The sequence below is a fragment of the Sinohyriopsis cumingii genome, chromosome 3, assembly GCF_028554795.1.
Source record: "Sinohyriopsis cumingii isolate HCF-2022 chromosome 3, ASM2855479v2, whole genome shotgun sequence".
Classification (NCBI taxonomy): Eukaryota; Metazoa; Mollusca; class Bivalvia; order Unionida; family Unionidae; genus Sinohyriopsis; species Sinohyriopsis cumingii.
This window is the reverse complement of record NC_142963.1, coordinates 73,726,843-73,741,830: the sequence shown is the minus strand read 5'-3', so window position 1 is coordinate 73,741,830 and position 14,988 is coordinate 73,726,843. Positions and strand designations below refer to the sequence as shown.

Genomic DNA, 14,988 nt, shown 5'->3' with positions numbered 1-14,988 from the left:
TCACAATCAAGACTCTATCTATAATTCAAATTCAAATAGACATGTTTAGCATTAATAATGATCTGAATATTTAATCCACAAACATAGAGAAAATATTAGCTATGTATTCAGTTGTTTACAAAATAAACGTCACTGGTCAGGGACACAATGAACTTGATTTTGGACATAATCAACTACAAAATACAGATCTAGATAACATAATCATTAGGCAAATCCAACAAACAATACAAATTAAATATACAACAACACTATGTTAAATGCAGCTCACAGTTAGTAATATTTGTCAATATTGACGGCAATAAAACAAAGCAAATAACTACAATGCCAGCTGACCTTCATCAATGCCCTGATTACTTGAGTAACAAAACTTTTACTGTCTTTTTTTATTGACCAACGCGATGCTTTGATAAATAGGATAACAAAAGGCTTGCAAGTACTGTTTGCTTAATGCAGCTTCCTTTCAACAGTCCTAGGCCAAAAACAGAACGTACCATCAGGCCTCAGATCACAATTATCTTTCCTATATAGCCCCTACATTTGTTTCTCAGTTTGTAACATTCCATTGTGCCCAAATCCTAATAAATCATATCTTAATCCAAAATATCTTCAAATGTGAACTAAGTGTGAGTTTCTTGTCATGGGTTAGCCATTATTTGTTTTGAGAGGCTGCATGGTAAACAAAACAGCCTGCAGTGGGTCAGATTTCACTTCAGGATCAGAAAGAAAGTCTCATTACTCAATGTGCACTGTTGCCAAAATATACATACAACCAAGCCGTAACAATCATATTCTCAAGAGTTAACAATTTCCTTTACATCAGTACCAAGAATGCCCAAATCTAAGGAACACATTACCACAAAATTGAGAGGAATAAATGCTCTAAAGCAGACTGGGACTACATTAGTGACAACTAAATTGGAAGTTACAATCGTGACCCGAGTCCTATCAGGCCAACTTATATTTATAGCCGATTTTAGTCAAACTTTTATATCTGCATGCCACACATATTTCATCTTTCCTCATGAATTCTATTTGAATTCATAGCAAACAAGATGTGTGATAACTCAGAAAGTGTGTAATGTTGGTGTTCCACAGGGTGCAAGTTTTGGGCCAGTGCTTTTGATACGCAAAATCAAAATTTGCTGTATTTTCCTTAATGACAGGACTTTTTGAATGCAATAAAAATTCATTGTAATGCAAGATAATTTGTATCTGAAAATATATTCAAATTAAAAAAACACTGATCAATTAAATTTTAATAGAATTTAGAAAACTAAATTTTAATATGCAATTAAATTTTTAGAGAAAAAGAAACTGAAAACTTTTAGGTACATAAGACCTGTTTTGCATGTCACTACTTCAAAAGATTCATGACCTAATAATTAATATTAACGTATCAGTCATAACAAAGAGTTCCATATGAATTAAAATACAATGTGATGTCAAAATTTGGGAAATCTTCCTCCAATTAAAAAAACCAACATCTCTTCATTCTGAATATTTTACACTAATGGATTTCTCAAATTATGAAAATATCACACTCATTTCTTAGAACAAGTTTGCAATGACAACAAATTACCTAATATCTTTATGGACAAATCTTCAGACAGACCTCTTTCATCCTTAAATCCACCAACTAAATGCAGCTCAAGTCTGAAATGTAAACAGATTAAACATTTTGGTGATCAGGATTAATAATTATACTATATATACTCTGTTTTAAAACAGATCAAACTGCAAAATGCAATCAGTAGACTCCAATCAGCTGGCTCATTATGTAACAGATCAGGGTCTATGTTGTTTGCAGCTGGATTTGACTTATACATGGGTATATATATATATATATATATATATATATATATATATATATATATATATATATATATATATATAGTACCATTTTGTACAAAAAATTTGTTTATTTATTATCAATCCAGAAGAACAAAAAACTTTATAATATGGTAGTTAGCTAGTTGACCACATTTGTAGATTTTTCTTGCAGGATTTACTGGTCAATGGATTTGTGCCAGAAATGGCATTCCTGAAGCTATGACCATACAAGGACTATACTAACTTTTTTCCCAAGGGTCCTGACCATACACTTGGTAACTAATACAATAACTCCTTTTCACTATGATGTTAACTTATATAACCTACTTACAACCTACTTACAATGCAAAAGCAAGTGTGGATTTCATTTTTTTTATAAGCTATTTGCTTAACATTAAAGAGCTTGCTATATAACTGTTGAAAATGGTAAACTGTATGCATAAATGTTTTAACATCATAAAGTACACAGACTTCTTAAAAAGCATTAGAGAAAAAGTGTCGAAAAGGGTTTTGACCTTCACCATGAAGAAAAAACCTTGACTGGGATACAAGAGATGCAATCAAACTGAGAAGTGTAAGTGTTCCAAGGGTCATCCATGTACCTTACCTTAAACAGCTTCTATGATATAAAGCAGAAACAAATCAAAAAATTAAATACTGACCTGTGACCTCAACCTCAGAGGTAAGAACTCAAACATGCAATGTAACATATCATCTATTGACAAGATATAAGTATACAAATCTTTATAATTTTAAACAGCTGTTAAGAGAAAATGTGATATGTAACCCTGACCTTGAAGATGGGGCCACCAATGTAGTATGCAACCCACCTTCCAGTGATACAGTTATACCAAGTTACATCAACTTCATCTCAATGGGATCAGACTTACAGACTCGATATGAAACTAACTGAAAAATGATATAACACTATGATATTGATCTTTAAGATATGACACCCAATGTTGTACACAACATAACTGATAATGATAACATATATGTATATCATATTGCATCCCTTAACCATGACCTCAACCATGAAAACAGGTCCTTCTGTGTCAAACATGTCAACCCTAACAACTTCTCAGTAAGGTTGTCAAAGTTTTTTGGGTAAGTTAGACCAGTTTTCAATAAGGTGTAGCAAAATATCATTTACTGCTATTGTTAAGCTGGAAAACATGCATTTAAATGTCCAGAACTGTGATTCAAGACTGATGCAGAAATGCTAAACAGAATTTTCAACCTGGACTTAAAATTTTTTTCCAAAGTTAACCAGAACCTCAATCACCTCAAATAGAATTTCACAAACTGCAGTTTCAAGCCCCAAAGATCTCAATGACTTCTTGTTACCTCTCAACTAAACGTAATCCTTAAAAAAATTTAATTTCATATGGGCCATGGCAATGGAAATCATCTTTCCCACGATGTTACGTACTCAGATCAATGCAATGTTGTCCTTATTGCTTTTTTCCCCTCAAGAATCTAAATACATGTATTATATTTTATTCTTCTGTACGTACTGTCTATGAAATTTTTTAAAGAGGTTTATTGTCCCTCTTGTTCTGAAAATGTATCGCTTGATGGTCATCATTTTTAAAACAAACAACCAGCAGCTTGATCATGCAGATGTTTTGCATCACAAAATATATGCAGTTTAAAGTGTCTAAGGTACTCCTGTCAAATTGATCTGGTTTCCTGACCAACAACACTGAATCTAATGTGAAACCTAGATCCCAATCAAACATAGATAAGCCATTTTTACCACAAATGATCATATTTCCATAATTTGTGCTTTTATTCCATAAGTCCGTATTTTAAGGGTCATTTCCATAAAAAGACTTAAGGCAAAATCATAAGGGTTGGCAGGTCTGCTATGTGGTATGTGACACACCTTCTAGGGATAATGTACATGTATGTTAAGTTTCATCCCTTAATAACAAACAGCTTTAAGGTTACAGAGTGAAAGGGAAAGACTGATGAAAACAAAAAATGTTCGGTTGTGACCTAGGCCAATCAAACCCAATTGTGGTAAGCAACACACCTAGTGATGATGTTGAAGCATACTAATTTTCATGCCTTAATCACATTCAGCTTAAAAATTAAGAGTGTGATGAAATTGTAAACTATTGAGACATGATCTTGACCTTAAAGATAGTAGCCACAATGTGGTACATGACACACCTTCTAGCAATGATGCATGAGCATACAAAGTTTCATCCCTTAATCTCAAACAGGTTTAATGTTTAAAGCAGAAGTGATTTTTTTGTTGTTGTAGGGTTTAACACCATATTTCAGCACACGATAGGCTATACGTGGCGGCCAGTATTAATGGTGTAGGAAGAACCCGGGAAGTCCCCAGAAAGAACCACCGACCCTCGAGAAGCTACTGGCAAGCTTTCTCACATACCCACATTGGCTGAATCCAAGACTCGAACCCACACAGACAGAGGTGAGATGGCAGTGATCCGTAATGGAAAGCGTTTTAGACCACTCAGCCACTCAGGGCCCCAAAGCAGAAGTGAAAGTGTGCTGGAAAATATAAAATAACGAGACAGGACCTTGACTCTGACAATATCAACCCTTGAAGTGTATACTATGTTACATCCCTTTATACTGTATGGTTTTAAAGTTATAGAGCAGAAAGAGTGATTGTAAATATATTTAGCAGTGACCTTGACAGGGGGAGGTGCCAGGATGATAGATGACACACCTTGTGATGATGTACAGGTTTCACACCTTAACCTCAAAAAGTACTAAAGTTATAGGCCTAATTCACACATTAGCCATACTAATTTGAAAATGAGGCAGTTAGTGCAAACAAATGACAGTAGTGGCTTATCAAATCAATGTTGGGTACCAATATGCACAAATGATTCAAGATATAACAAAGCAATTGTCATCTGATAGTAGCCTATATATATATATATATATATATATATATATATATATATATATATATATATATATATATATATATATATATATATATATATATATATACATACACACATTCTAATAATAAGTTCACCTTAAGTGAAAATTGTTCCTGTAAATAAGTTTCTGATGCAGTTAGTGGCATTCATTGTTTCCACACCTATATAGAAATGCACAAAGTATGAATTATGCAGTCTGAGATCACAAATTTCACATGACAAAACTATTTTCATTGTATTTATGTTTTTTAAAGTGTTGTTACCAGTAGACATTAGTGACATTTTCATTGATAAAAATTTCATGGAATATTGCTTTTTAGTGTACTGAGAATTTATTTGGTAAAGAAAATGTAACACAATACAGAACCCCTTTTTAAAAGTTGAAAATTTCATGATGCTGATTCAAATTTTCAGAACTATTTTTTGATGATAAAAGAAGAAATATATCAAGGTTGCATTTACCACTTTAGGTCCTGATTTTCTTCACATTCAATAAATAGGGGTCAACTATTTTGTATTTTCTAGAAAACAAAATGAGATCAACACCTGCTTTATATGTGGGTTCATTAGCTATTGAGAAATAAAAGTATTTTAAAAAAGGTGCAAGTAGAAACAGGATTCAGCAAAGAAAATTCCTCTACCTACAAAACATTTAAGTAGAATACAAAAGTTAAATTCAAGTTATATTCAAGCCCTTTGGTAAGAATTTCATTTTTTAAGATTTATCTAAAATATCAATTACAGTGGTATATTTGCTTTAAGTAACCTGGTTATTAAATGAAACTAACATCTATTTTGACCTCAAAATAAATCAAACATTAATATAATCAGATTACAAAAAGGTATTACAGAAATATTTCTTGTAATGACCAGCAGTATTTCACAGCAGGAAATGTAAAAAAAAAAAAATTTTTTTTCCTTTTAACTGCTGAGGGTGCTAAAGACATCGCTGATAATGAAATTCTTCAGCAATAATAAGATTTTCACTAATCTTCTGTGGCAGGCATACAGGATGTAAACTTTGCATATTTTTCATTTAGGACCAACAAGATAGCCAACAAGACCTGATAAAAAGTCATCTGACGGAAACCCCATGTTAAAATGACTTACTGTTTTGGAGGAGTAATGATAACAAGATTCTGAAGATGACTGACCAATTATCTAGAGTAGTGATTAATTTTTTTTTCAAAATCAGGGTTTGTGTTGTTTGTTCTAATGATGACTCCTAATACTTCAGAGGCCCATATCTGCCATTGCATTATGCGACAGCAGACCTGGGTCTGTACAGTTTGCAGATGGACTCAATGTATAAGTGAGTACATACAATATTCAAAACAAACTGTAAATACAATAATGTAACAGTACAAAAAAGTAACTAACAAGCACTGACAGTAGAAACATGTTGCTGTGTTCTAAATGATGAAAAATGTTGGCATAGAGGGAGGGGGTAAATAAAGGACTTTTAACTTCAGCTCAGGTCGTATATATGTAGTAACTAAATACAAAAAAATATGTATCTGGTCAGTCTGAAAACATAAACATGACTAAATAAATCCCACAGTTGCTAATGTTAACTTCTGGACAGCCTTAAAATGCTCTGCATTAGCATTCATTTTGAAAAATGTTCAATATGAAATGGTGTTTCTGATCTGTACTTAGCTTATACAGTAAATAGATGGCTGCTGATGAATGATAACTGATGAAGGAAGAACATTTATAATTTTTACTATCAAAATATCTTGATGGGGAAATCAGAGCCTGACTGGATATAAGAGGTGGATATGAAGAAGAGGTGACTGTAATTGGTGTTTGTAATAATAATAATAATAATAATAATAATATCCTTTATTTATCCAGGGTGACATAATCAGCCAACAGCTAGATTACATTTTAGACCTGTACTGTATATGTAACTGACCTGCCCCATTGTTTTCCACCTGTTAAATCTTTGACCATGTCAATCATCCGGGCCACTGCCTTCTCTGTACCACACCCATCAAAATGAGCCATTGCTGTTGCACATGATCCTAAAGATAAAAAATTATTTTTCAAAATTACTGAAGCTACGTACCATTTATAGTCACAATCAGGTTTGATCCAACTCCACAATGAATTATGTGATGGCAGATCTGGGTGGGTACAATTTGTTATAAGTAATTAGTAGAAAGAAACAATAATATAGAACCTGATCTGTCTGTACATTATGTGATGTCAGATAAGGGTTTGTGTTTATTGCAGCAAAAAGTGTTGCACAGAACTACAAAACAATACAAGGGATTTATTTATTATAGCAGAAATATATGTGTTACATAGATAAATAGTGTGTTGTACAGAATTACAGAACAATTCAAGGGATTTATTTATTATAAGAGAAATATGTGTTACAATGGTAAACTGTGTTGCACAGAACTTCGTAACAATACAATGGATTTATTTATTATTATGGTAGAAATGTGTGTTACATAGGCAAACTGTGCTGCACAGAACTACACAACAATACAAGGGATTTATTTATTATAGTAGAAATGTGTGTGTTATATAGTGTTTTGCATAGAACAACAGAACAATGGAAGGGATTTATTATAGTAGAAATCTCTCTGTCCTTAAAATCAATAAACACTCAAAAATTGATTTTCATTATCACAAAACAAATTGATCTAAATCAAGATGTATTTTTCTTTTGCAGTATGAGTATCAGGGTATGCAAGAAACTTTTACCCAAATTTTAAAGTTTTGATAAAAACACTTTAAACAAACCTCAATTAAAACTCTTACAAACTTTGACATTTCTAAAAATCATCAAAACTTTTAAGATTTTCTTTCCTATTTTGAGAGATTTAAAGATGGAGGGTATAGATGGATCTACAAAAGAGATTTGTTTGCAAGATTTTCTAATGTACACCCCAAATTCCACCTAGAATGACGTTATAAAAATATATAATGCATGTGACATAATACATTTTAAAATACTGGCTGCCATGTATAGCCTATCGTGTGCTGAAAAATAGCATTAAACCCCATAACAATAACAACATTTTAAAATCTTCATAATTCTGCTCCATATTTGTAGTGAAGCAATAGTTGGCCTTTTCGATAATGCACTGCTCTTTCTTCTGTGAAACATACACCCCTCCAGAAAAAAGGCAATTAGGTAAAGAGAGTGTGTTATAGACAATAAAATGTGGAAGCTAATACACTGGCTGGGGTAAATAATAATTGAGAACCACAAATCTGATCACTATTAGAAAATTAACAAATTAAAACGATTTCCACAGAAAATAAATTTAAAATAATTTCCCCATTGAACATAGTATTTTTTATTTTCCTTTTCTTACGTCAAATGGCATTCCTCTTTCATTTGTTTTTGTATGTGCTTTTTGTACGTGCTATCACCTTTACGATTTTTCAAAACATAGTTGTGTAAAATAGTGTTCTAAGTTGGTCTATTTTTGAATTGATCTTTATAAAACTTTTATCACCTTGGTAAAAACTGAATGATATTTAGTACTTCTGTGTATTGAGATTAATTAAGCCTCAGATATATATTTCTTTTTAAATTTGTTGATCCATAATAATTTCTCAAGAAAAGCTTCATTCAACACAACATAGCAAAATGATACATGGAAATATCCACAATTGACTGTACCCTCCATCCTTAAATTTTAGCATGGACTCCATTCTGAGTTGCAGACACAAATGTTTGTCAATTTAGGGCTATATTCCACTGTTTTGTGAGGTCTCATACATATTCATTTTTTAAAGTGGAGTGTTACCTGTGTGCCTCAGTATCACAATGTGGCAAGTTGTAGCATCATCTGTTCCAAGAATTTTTATTTTATCTGCCAACAAAAAAATAAAATGTTCAGACATTTAAAAAAGCTGTATCTGAAAAATGGTTTAAGCTACAATAATATTAGTGTACAAAATATACACATACTCAGGAGTGATGACAACCAAAAAAAACTGTTTCAATTTTAAGATTTACCCACAAGTTACCATGTATACTTTGCTTATAAGTCGAGTCCAATTGCATAATGTGCAAGCAGATCAGGGTCGACGCTGTTTGTTCTACTTATTACTCTTGACAAACTGCAGATCCAGATCTGCCAGTACAATATGCATCAGCAGATATGGGTCTGTGCAGTTTGAAATTGGACTTGTAAGCCATGTACTGTACTATAACTTTTTGGCTTGTCTTCTAATCTAATCACAAATACAGATGCTCATTTCTCCTAATTTTGTAATTCTTATCCATACAGAATGTCAAAAAAAGAAAGATCTACACTTCATAGCAAAGCAGCCTACATGCTGAAATAAAGTTTACAGATTTTAATGAAAAATAAGAAAACATACACGTTTGTTCCCCATCCATTTTGAATGATGTTTATGTCTGGTGACCAAAGTCCAAGGAAAAGTCTTTCAATTAAGTTGCTCTTCTCGGTACATGCACAAGATGATAATCTACTTAAAGTGTCAGACCACTCCAGTAACCTAGTGGTCAGAGTGTCAACCTTGAACCGTGGCCAAGTCATTACAAAGACTGATAAAAATGGTACTACATGTAACAGCTGCCTCACTAGGTACTCAGCATTTAAAGGTTAGTGTTGGGACTGGTTGGCCTGGTGTCAGGATAATGTGACTGGGTGGAACATGATGCTACATGTCTTTGGCATGATGCCCCAGTGCTAGACATCACTATAAACTTCCACACTGCAGACATCTTAGTGATATGACTGTAGTTGTTGTTGTTGTTGTTGCTGTGGGGTTTAACGCCATTTTTCAGCACACAATAGGCTATGCATGGCGGCCAGTATTAATGGTGGAGGAAGAACCCAAGAAAACCTTGGGAAGAACCACCGACCCACGAGAAGCTACTGGCAAGCTTTTGTACTTACCCACATTGGCCGAATCCTAGACTCTAACCCACACAGACGGAGGTGAGATCCTTAACGGAGATCGCTTTAGACCACTCGGCCACTCGGGGCCGATATGTAAAATTGTTAAAGCTACATTAAAAATCCAAATCACACACACTCACACTTACAGTGTCTACTGCCATTTCAAAATTATTGTGTAATAACAGGCCATACATTCTGATCCAATATATTTATGTACCTCTCTGATGCAATGATACATTCAAAACCTTCAACAGGTGTCAATATGCCGATCACATTCAAAATTATAAAACCCATAACATTGTGGGAAAATAACTACTGTACATTCCCAAGCATACTGGTTTCCATTCCTTATCGGTTGTTTTTCCTGGTCTATCACTGACATCATCTCATCATTGAAAAAGACAGTTGATTGATCAATTTATCTGAAAAGTCTATTTTTCTTGTTCTCCACACCATGAAACAAAGCAAAGGGTTATTTTTGGTGCTTGTAATTCTTTTCTAAACTGTGTATTATTTATATATATTCAGAAAATATTTAAATTTCTTTGAGATTGCATGTTTACCATAATTTTTCAGCGGTGTTTATGTCTAGTGACTGTGATGGCCTGGTATTGTATTATTCAATTCCAGTTAGATCAGTTAAAGCCTGTGAACAGATTTTGTGCATCAGATAACAAATTACACAATCGTCTCTCTAGCCACTGACTTTTTAACTGCTTCTTCAGTTAAGAATTTTACTATAACCACATCCAATTCTTTTAAACAATTTTCTGGATTGTAGACATGGATATGCCTGTTACAGAATAATTTCATATCCTGGAAGATGTTATGGAGTTTGTATATTTTTCATTGCCTGGGTAATGTACTACAGTGCAACTTAATTCTCTTGACAATTTTATCTAGAAGCCTAGCTTATTTTTAAGTAATGAAATAATTATTTTAAACATGTAGCAAACGGTCAAATCAATATACAACAAAATGTTCTTGCGTTGTCTTTTAAAATCCAACAAATTATTATTCTGTTAACACAAATGTTAAGGAAAGTTGACCCAAACAATGGCAGGATCCTTTTCTATTAGGGGGTAAATCTGATATTTACCATCACTGGGTGAGGTGGCAGCCATCTCCCTCTGACCTATATACAGCAGTCCATCTGGACTGACCAACCGTGACTCCTGGGAGCACAACACTAAGGAGGATTCCTGAAAATATTCCAGAGAAACTATGTTATGATTTGGAAAGTTAGTAGGGTTTAATGGCATGTCAGCGTATCATCATAAAAGTGACCACATAGTACTGCTTAAAAGAAAAATTCTTTAAAAAAAGCATATATATATATATAGCATAGCATAGTCAAAAAATTAAATCAAGGAAGACCAAGCCTTTGAAGAAAACATTAAATATTCTATAATATAAAATGGGACTAAAAACTGCCTCATTAGGTCTCAACATTAAGAGGTTAGTGTTAGAACTGATCGGTCTGGTGTAATAATAATAAGCCTAGGTGGGACATCACGCTACGTGTCTGCGGCATGATGCCCCAATGCTAGACATCACTATAAACTGCCACACTGCAAACATCATAGCTACATGACTAAAAATTTTAAAGCATGTTAAAAATCCAAATCATACACACACACACACACGCACATACTATATAATATAAAGGTAAAAAAATGTGACAACTTTAAAACATATGTTGAACTGTTACATACACTGCATTCCCTCAAGGGTAATGAATCTAAGCTGTGTATCAATATAAAATGCCAACTACAACATAACTAGTAACGATATCCATGATTGTAGATTTAGTTTGATTTTGTTCAGTTAATTGACATTTTTCAGCACACGCATATTTGTGGAGGAAGAACCTAGGAAGACCCTTGGAAAAACTATTCAAATATACAAAGACAAGCTCTCTTACATACCCATGCTGGTCAAACCAAGAATAAAACTCACATTCTGCAGAGATGTGTAAGTGATTTATAAAGTTGTTCAGCTGATATGTGTGAGTGATTTATAAAGTGTTGTTCAGTTGAGATGTGTAAATGATTTATAAAGTGTTGTTCAGTTGAGATGTGTGAATGATTTATAAAGTGTTGTTCAGTTGAGATAAAGTGTTGTTCAGTTGAGATGTGTGAATGGCTTATAAAGTGTTGTTCAGCTGAGATGTGTAAATGATTTATAAAGTGTTGTTCAGTTGAGATGTGTGAATGACATAAAGTGTTGTTCAGTTGAGATGTGTGAATGATTTATAAAGAGTTGTTCAGTTGAGATGTGTGAATGATTTATGAAGTGTTGTTCAGCAGAGATGTGTGAATGATTTATAGTGTTGTTCAGCTGAGATGTGAATGATTTATAAAGTGTTGTTCAGTTGAGATAAAGTGTTGTTCAGCTGAGATGTGTGAATAATTTATAAAGTGTTGTTCAGTTGAGATGTGTGAATGATTGATAAAGTGTTGTTCAGTTGAGATGTGTGAATGATTTATAAAGTATTGTTCAGTTGAGATGTGTGAATGATTTTATAAAATGTTGTTCAGCTGAGATGTGTGAATGATTTATAAAGTGTTGTTCAGTTGAGATGTGTGAATGATTTATAAAGTGTTGTTCAGCTGAGATGTGTGTGATTTATAAAGTTGTTTAGCTGAGAGATGTGTGAGTGATTTATAAAGTGTTGTTCAGTTGAGATGTGTGAGTAATTTATAAAGCTCAGAACTTAAAACCACCCAGCCTACCAGGCACCCATGAATGTGAAGTTAATCATACTGGTTAGTGTTAACACAATTTTCAATCTATTATTTGTTTTGAGAGTACATGGTGCATTTACATGGTAACTTTTTTAATCTCATCAATCATGTACTAGACTTGTCTTAAAAATTCCTGTATCTTAATGATACATGACTGAGTGAAATGTCACAGATATGATCCAAAGCTCCACTAAAATAGTGTTATGTATATTTGATTTGTTTTGTGCGCATGATTAAGGATAGAGTCTGGGTGTGTACCTGATTTTACAATTTTTAAAAATTGTTTACTGATATTTGAGTTCAAGCTCTAACCTTGTAATGTTCCTGATGCAAACTTTTGACCCACATACTGGTCATTTTATCATGTCTTGTGATTTCATATAAGATAAACAAAGTTATTTCATTCGTCTTTTAAGTTCAGTATGTGCAGTTATTATATTCATTGGAATTACAAAGTGTTCATTGACATTTTGAACAAAAACTACATTGGGATTATTGTGAATTTTCATTCAAAGACATATTGGATTATATCATTTAATACATCAAGACTGTTGCTACATCAACCTATTGAAGACTATTGGTACATCAGCACATTCAAGACTATTGGTACATCAACACATTTAATATTGGAATTAATTTGGAACATCCTTTACTTATTTGGTCTTGTGATAGAACATTTAGGATTCTTTGGGATTTAATTCACAATACTGTAAGTTCCTCTTAAAATCTGTTTGTTGATTTTACTAAACTTCTTGGTTTTGCTCCTTTAAGCTGTTACTTAGTTTAAGACCACAGAGTCATAACAATATCAATAAATTACGATAATGGCAGTGTCAACATGACACACCTATTGAAACAAACAAATTGCATGAAACTACAAAATTATAAATCAAGAGCTGATACATTTAAACAGAACTTAGCACCACTTTTATGGCTGACTTGGCCCTAAATCAACCATATCTTCACACCATAACCAAAGCTATATATTTCAAATAATAATTATTAACACAGTTTATGGTCTGAAAGATTGTTTGCATGATAAACAAGAACAGCCTGTCATGATCCTAACTTGCAGATATAATTCGGAAAACTGCTCAACCATTGCAATTTATTTCCCAGCCATGTGTCCAGGACAAGTGCCGGGAAATGTGACTTGATCTGACAAATGTTTTACTGTCCCATTTCCAGTTCATCAGATTATTTGTTCTTCATTTTCCAGTGTCTTACATCTATAATGTTGTCCAAGGACAGAATATGTAATTATGCAGGTATGGTTGCATTGTATTCTTCATTATTTGGTACTTGATTATGTACTGCAATGTAAAGGACCAACCATTTAATTTTCGGGGGAGGGTAGGTTGAGAAGGCTGAGATATTCCTGCTCTGATTTTTAGAAGAAAAAAACCCAACTTATTTCCATCATATCAGTTAGAAAAAATATCTTCCTGAGACAAATAAAAAAACTAAAAAGATACCCATTAGAAAAAAATTCCTGTCCCATCCTAGCAAATTTGAATGATCAATCCCTAATTTTGCAATCTCTTTGAAGCATGATGTGCTAATTTATATGCTTGCAATTTGTTTTTTGAATGACTAACCTGTTCATTGCACTGTTTTGTTTGCCTCTTTGTCTGAACAAGTTATTTTGTTTTTTGTTAAAATTATCAAACATAAAATATAATTTTGTTATATTTAGTGCAAGTCACACACAAGCACACATGCAAATACACATGGCATTTCGAATCACCCACAGGAAACAGATGGAAGATTAATAGTAATAACTGCAATGTGGCAGACATTAAGAAAATTTATGTTCAGCAGGATCTAATCTACCAGAATATAATCTCATTTTGTTACACCTGACACAATTTCAATATGCACTAGATAAAATAACTTATTTGGGAATGACAATGGAAAAAATGGCCATCAACTTTAAGCCAGTTTAACTGATACAAATAAATTTTCCCATCTGCATATTGATAAATGATATTTTATCTAATGCAAAGATTTAAACAAGAAATCCAATATATTCCAGCAGATAAGACCTTGCTGAACTTAAACTATCTTTCTGTCCACTATTTTTTACAACAGTTATTTTTTTGTGCCTTCAGACCATGACTAAGGATACTTGAATTTGTAAAAGGACACTTAATTTTTGCCTCGTTATACAGGAGGGAATACATATATTCAGGGTGCGAAATATGAAAATATGCTTCCAGTAATGCACAGGATCACAATAAGAAAATGTTTACTGATCCTGTGTAAATTTCACTGATCCTGCTAGTCAGACAGAATCCAGTTTAGTTTATTATTCATTATTATCAGCTCAAAACAGTAACTATAATTCACCAAGATTCATGAAAAGTTTAAAGTTCATGCTCATTTTTAAGATGCTCAATTTCTACCATTCTGATGGTGGCTGCACACCGTGCAAACACTGGCACATGATTACAATTTTCAACCACACCTTGCAATCATTGGCACAAGTTTACAATTATCAACCACACCTTGCAAACACTGGCACATGTTTACAATTATCAACCACACCTTGCCAATGCTGGCACATTTTACAATTATCAACCA

General features: G+C 33.1%; 1 protein-coding gene across 3 annotated transcripts in view; it reads right to left on the bottom strand.

Annotated features, from left to right (window-relative positions):
• The window catches only part of LOC149803103 (protein N-terminal asparagine amidohydrolase-like), a 61,447-nt gene that overhangs the window by 11,056 nt on the left and 35,403 nt on the right, over positions 1 to 14,988 (bottom strand). For all 3 annotated transcript variants that reach the window (XM_089952703.1, XM_089952702.1, XM_089952701.1), the window contains exons 3-6: positions 10,758 to 10,860; positions 8,534 to 8,599; positions 6,679 to 6,787; positions 1,580 to 1,653 (exon numbers count right to left, since the gene is read on the bottom strand). In XM_089952703.1, coding sequence (XP_089808829.1) covers positions 1,580 to 1,653; positions 6,679 to 6,787; positions 8,534 to 8,599; positions 10,758 to 10,860 — 352 coding nt within the window. The remainder of the gene's footprint in view (positions 1 to 1,579; positions 1,654 to 6,678; positions 6,788 to 8,533; positions 8,600 to 10,757; positions 10,861 to 14,988) is intronic.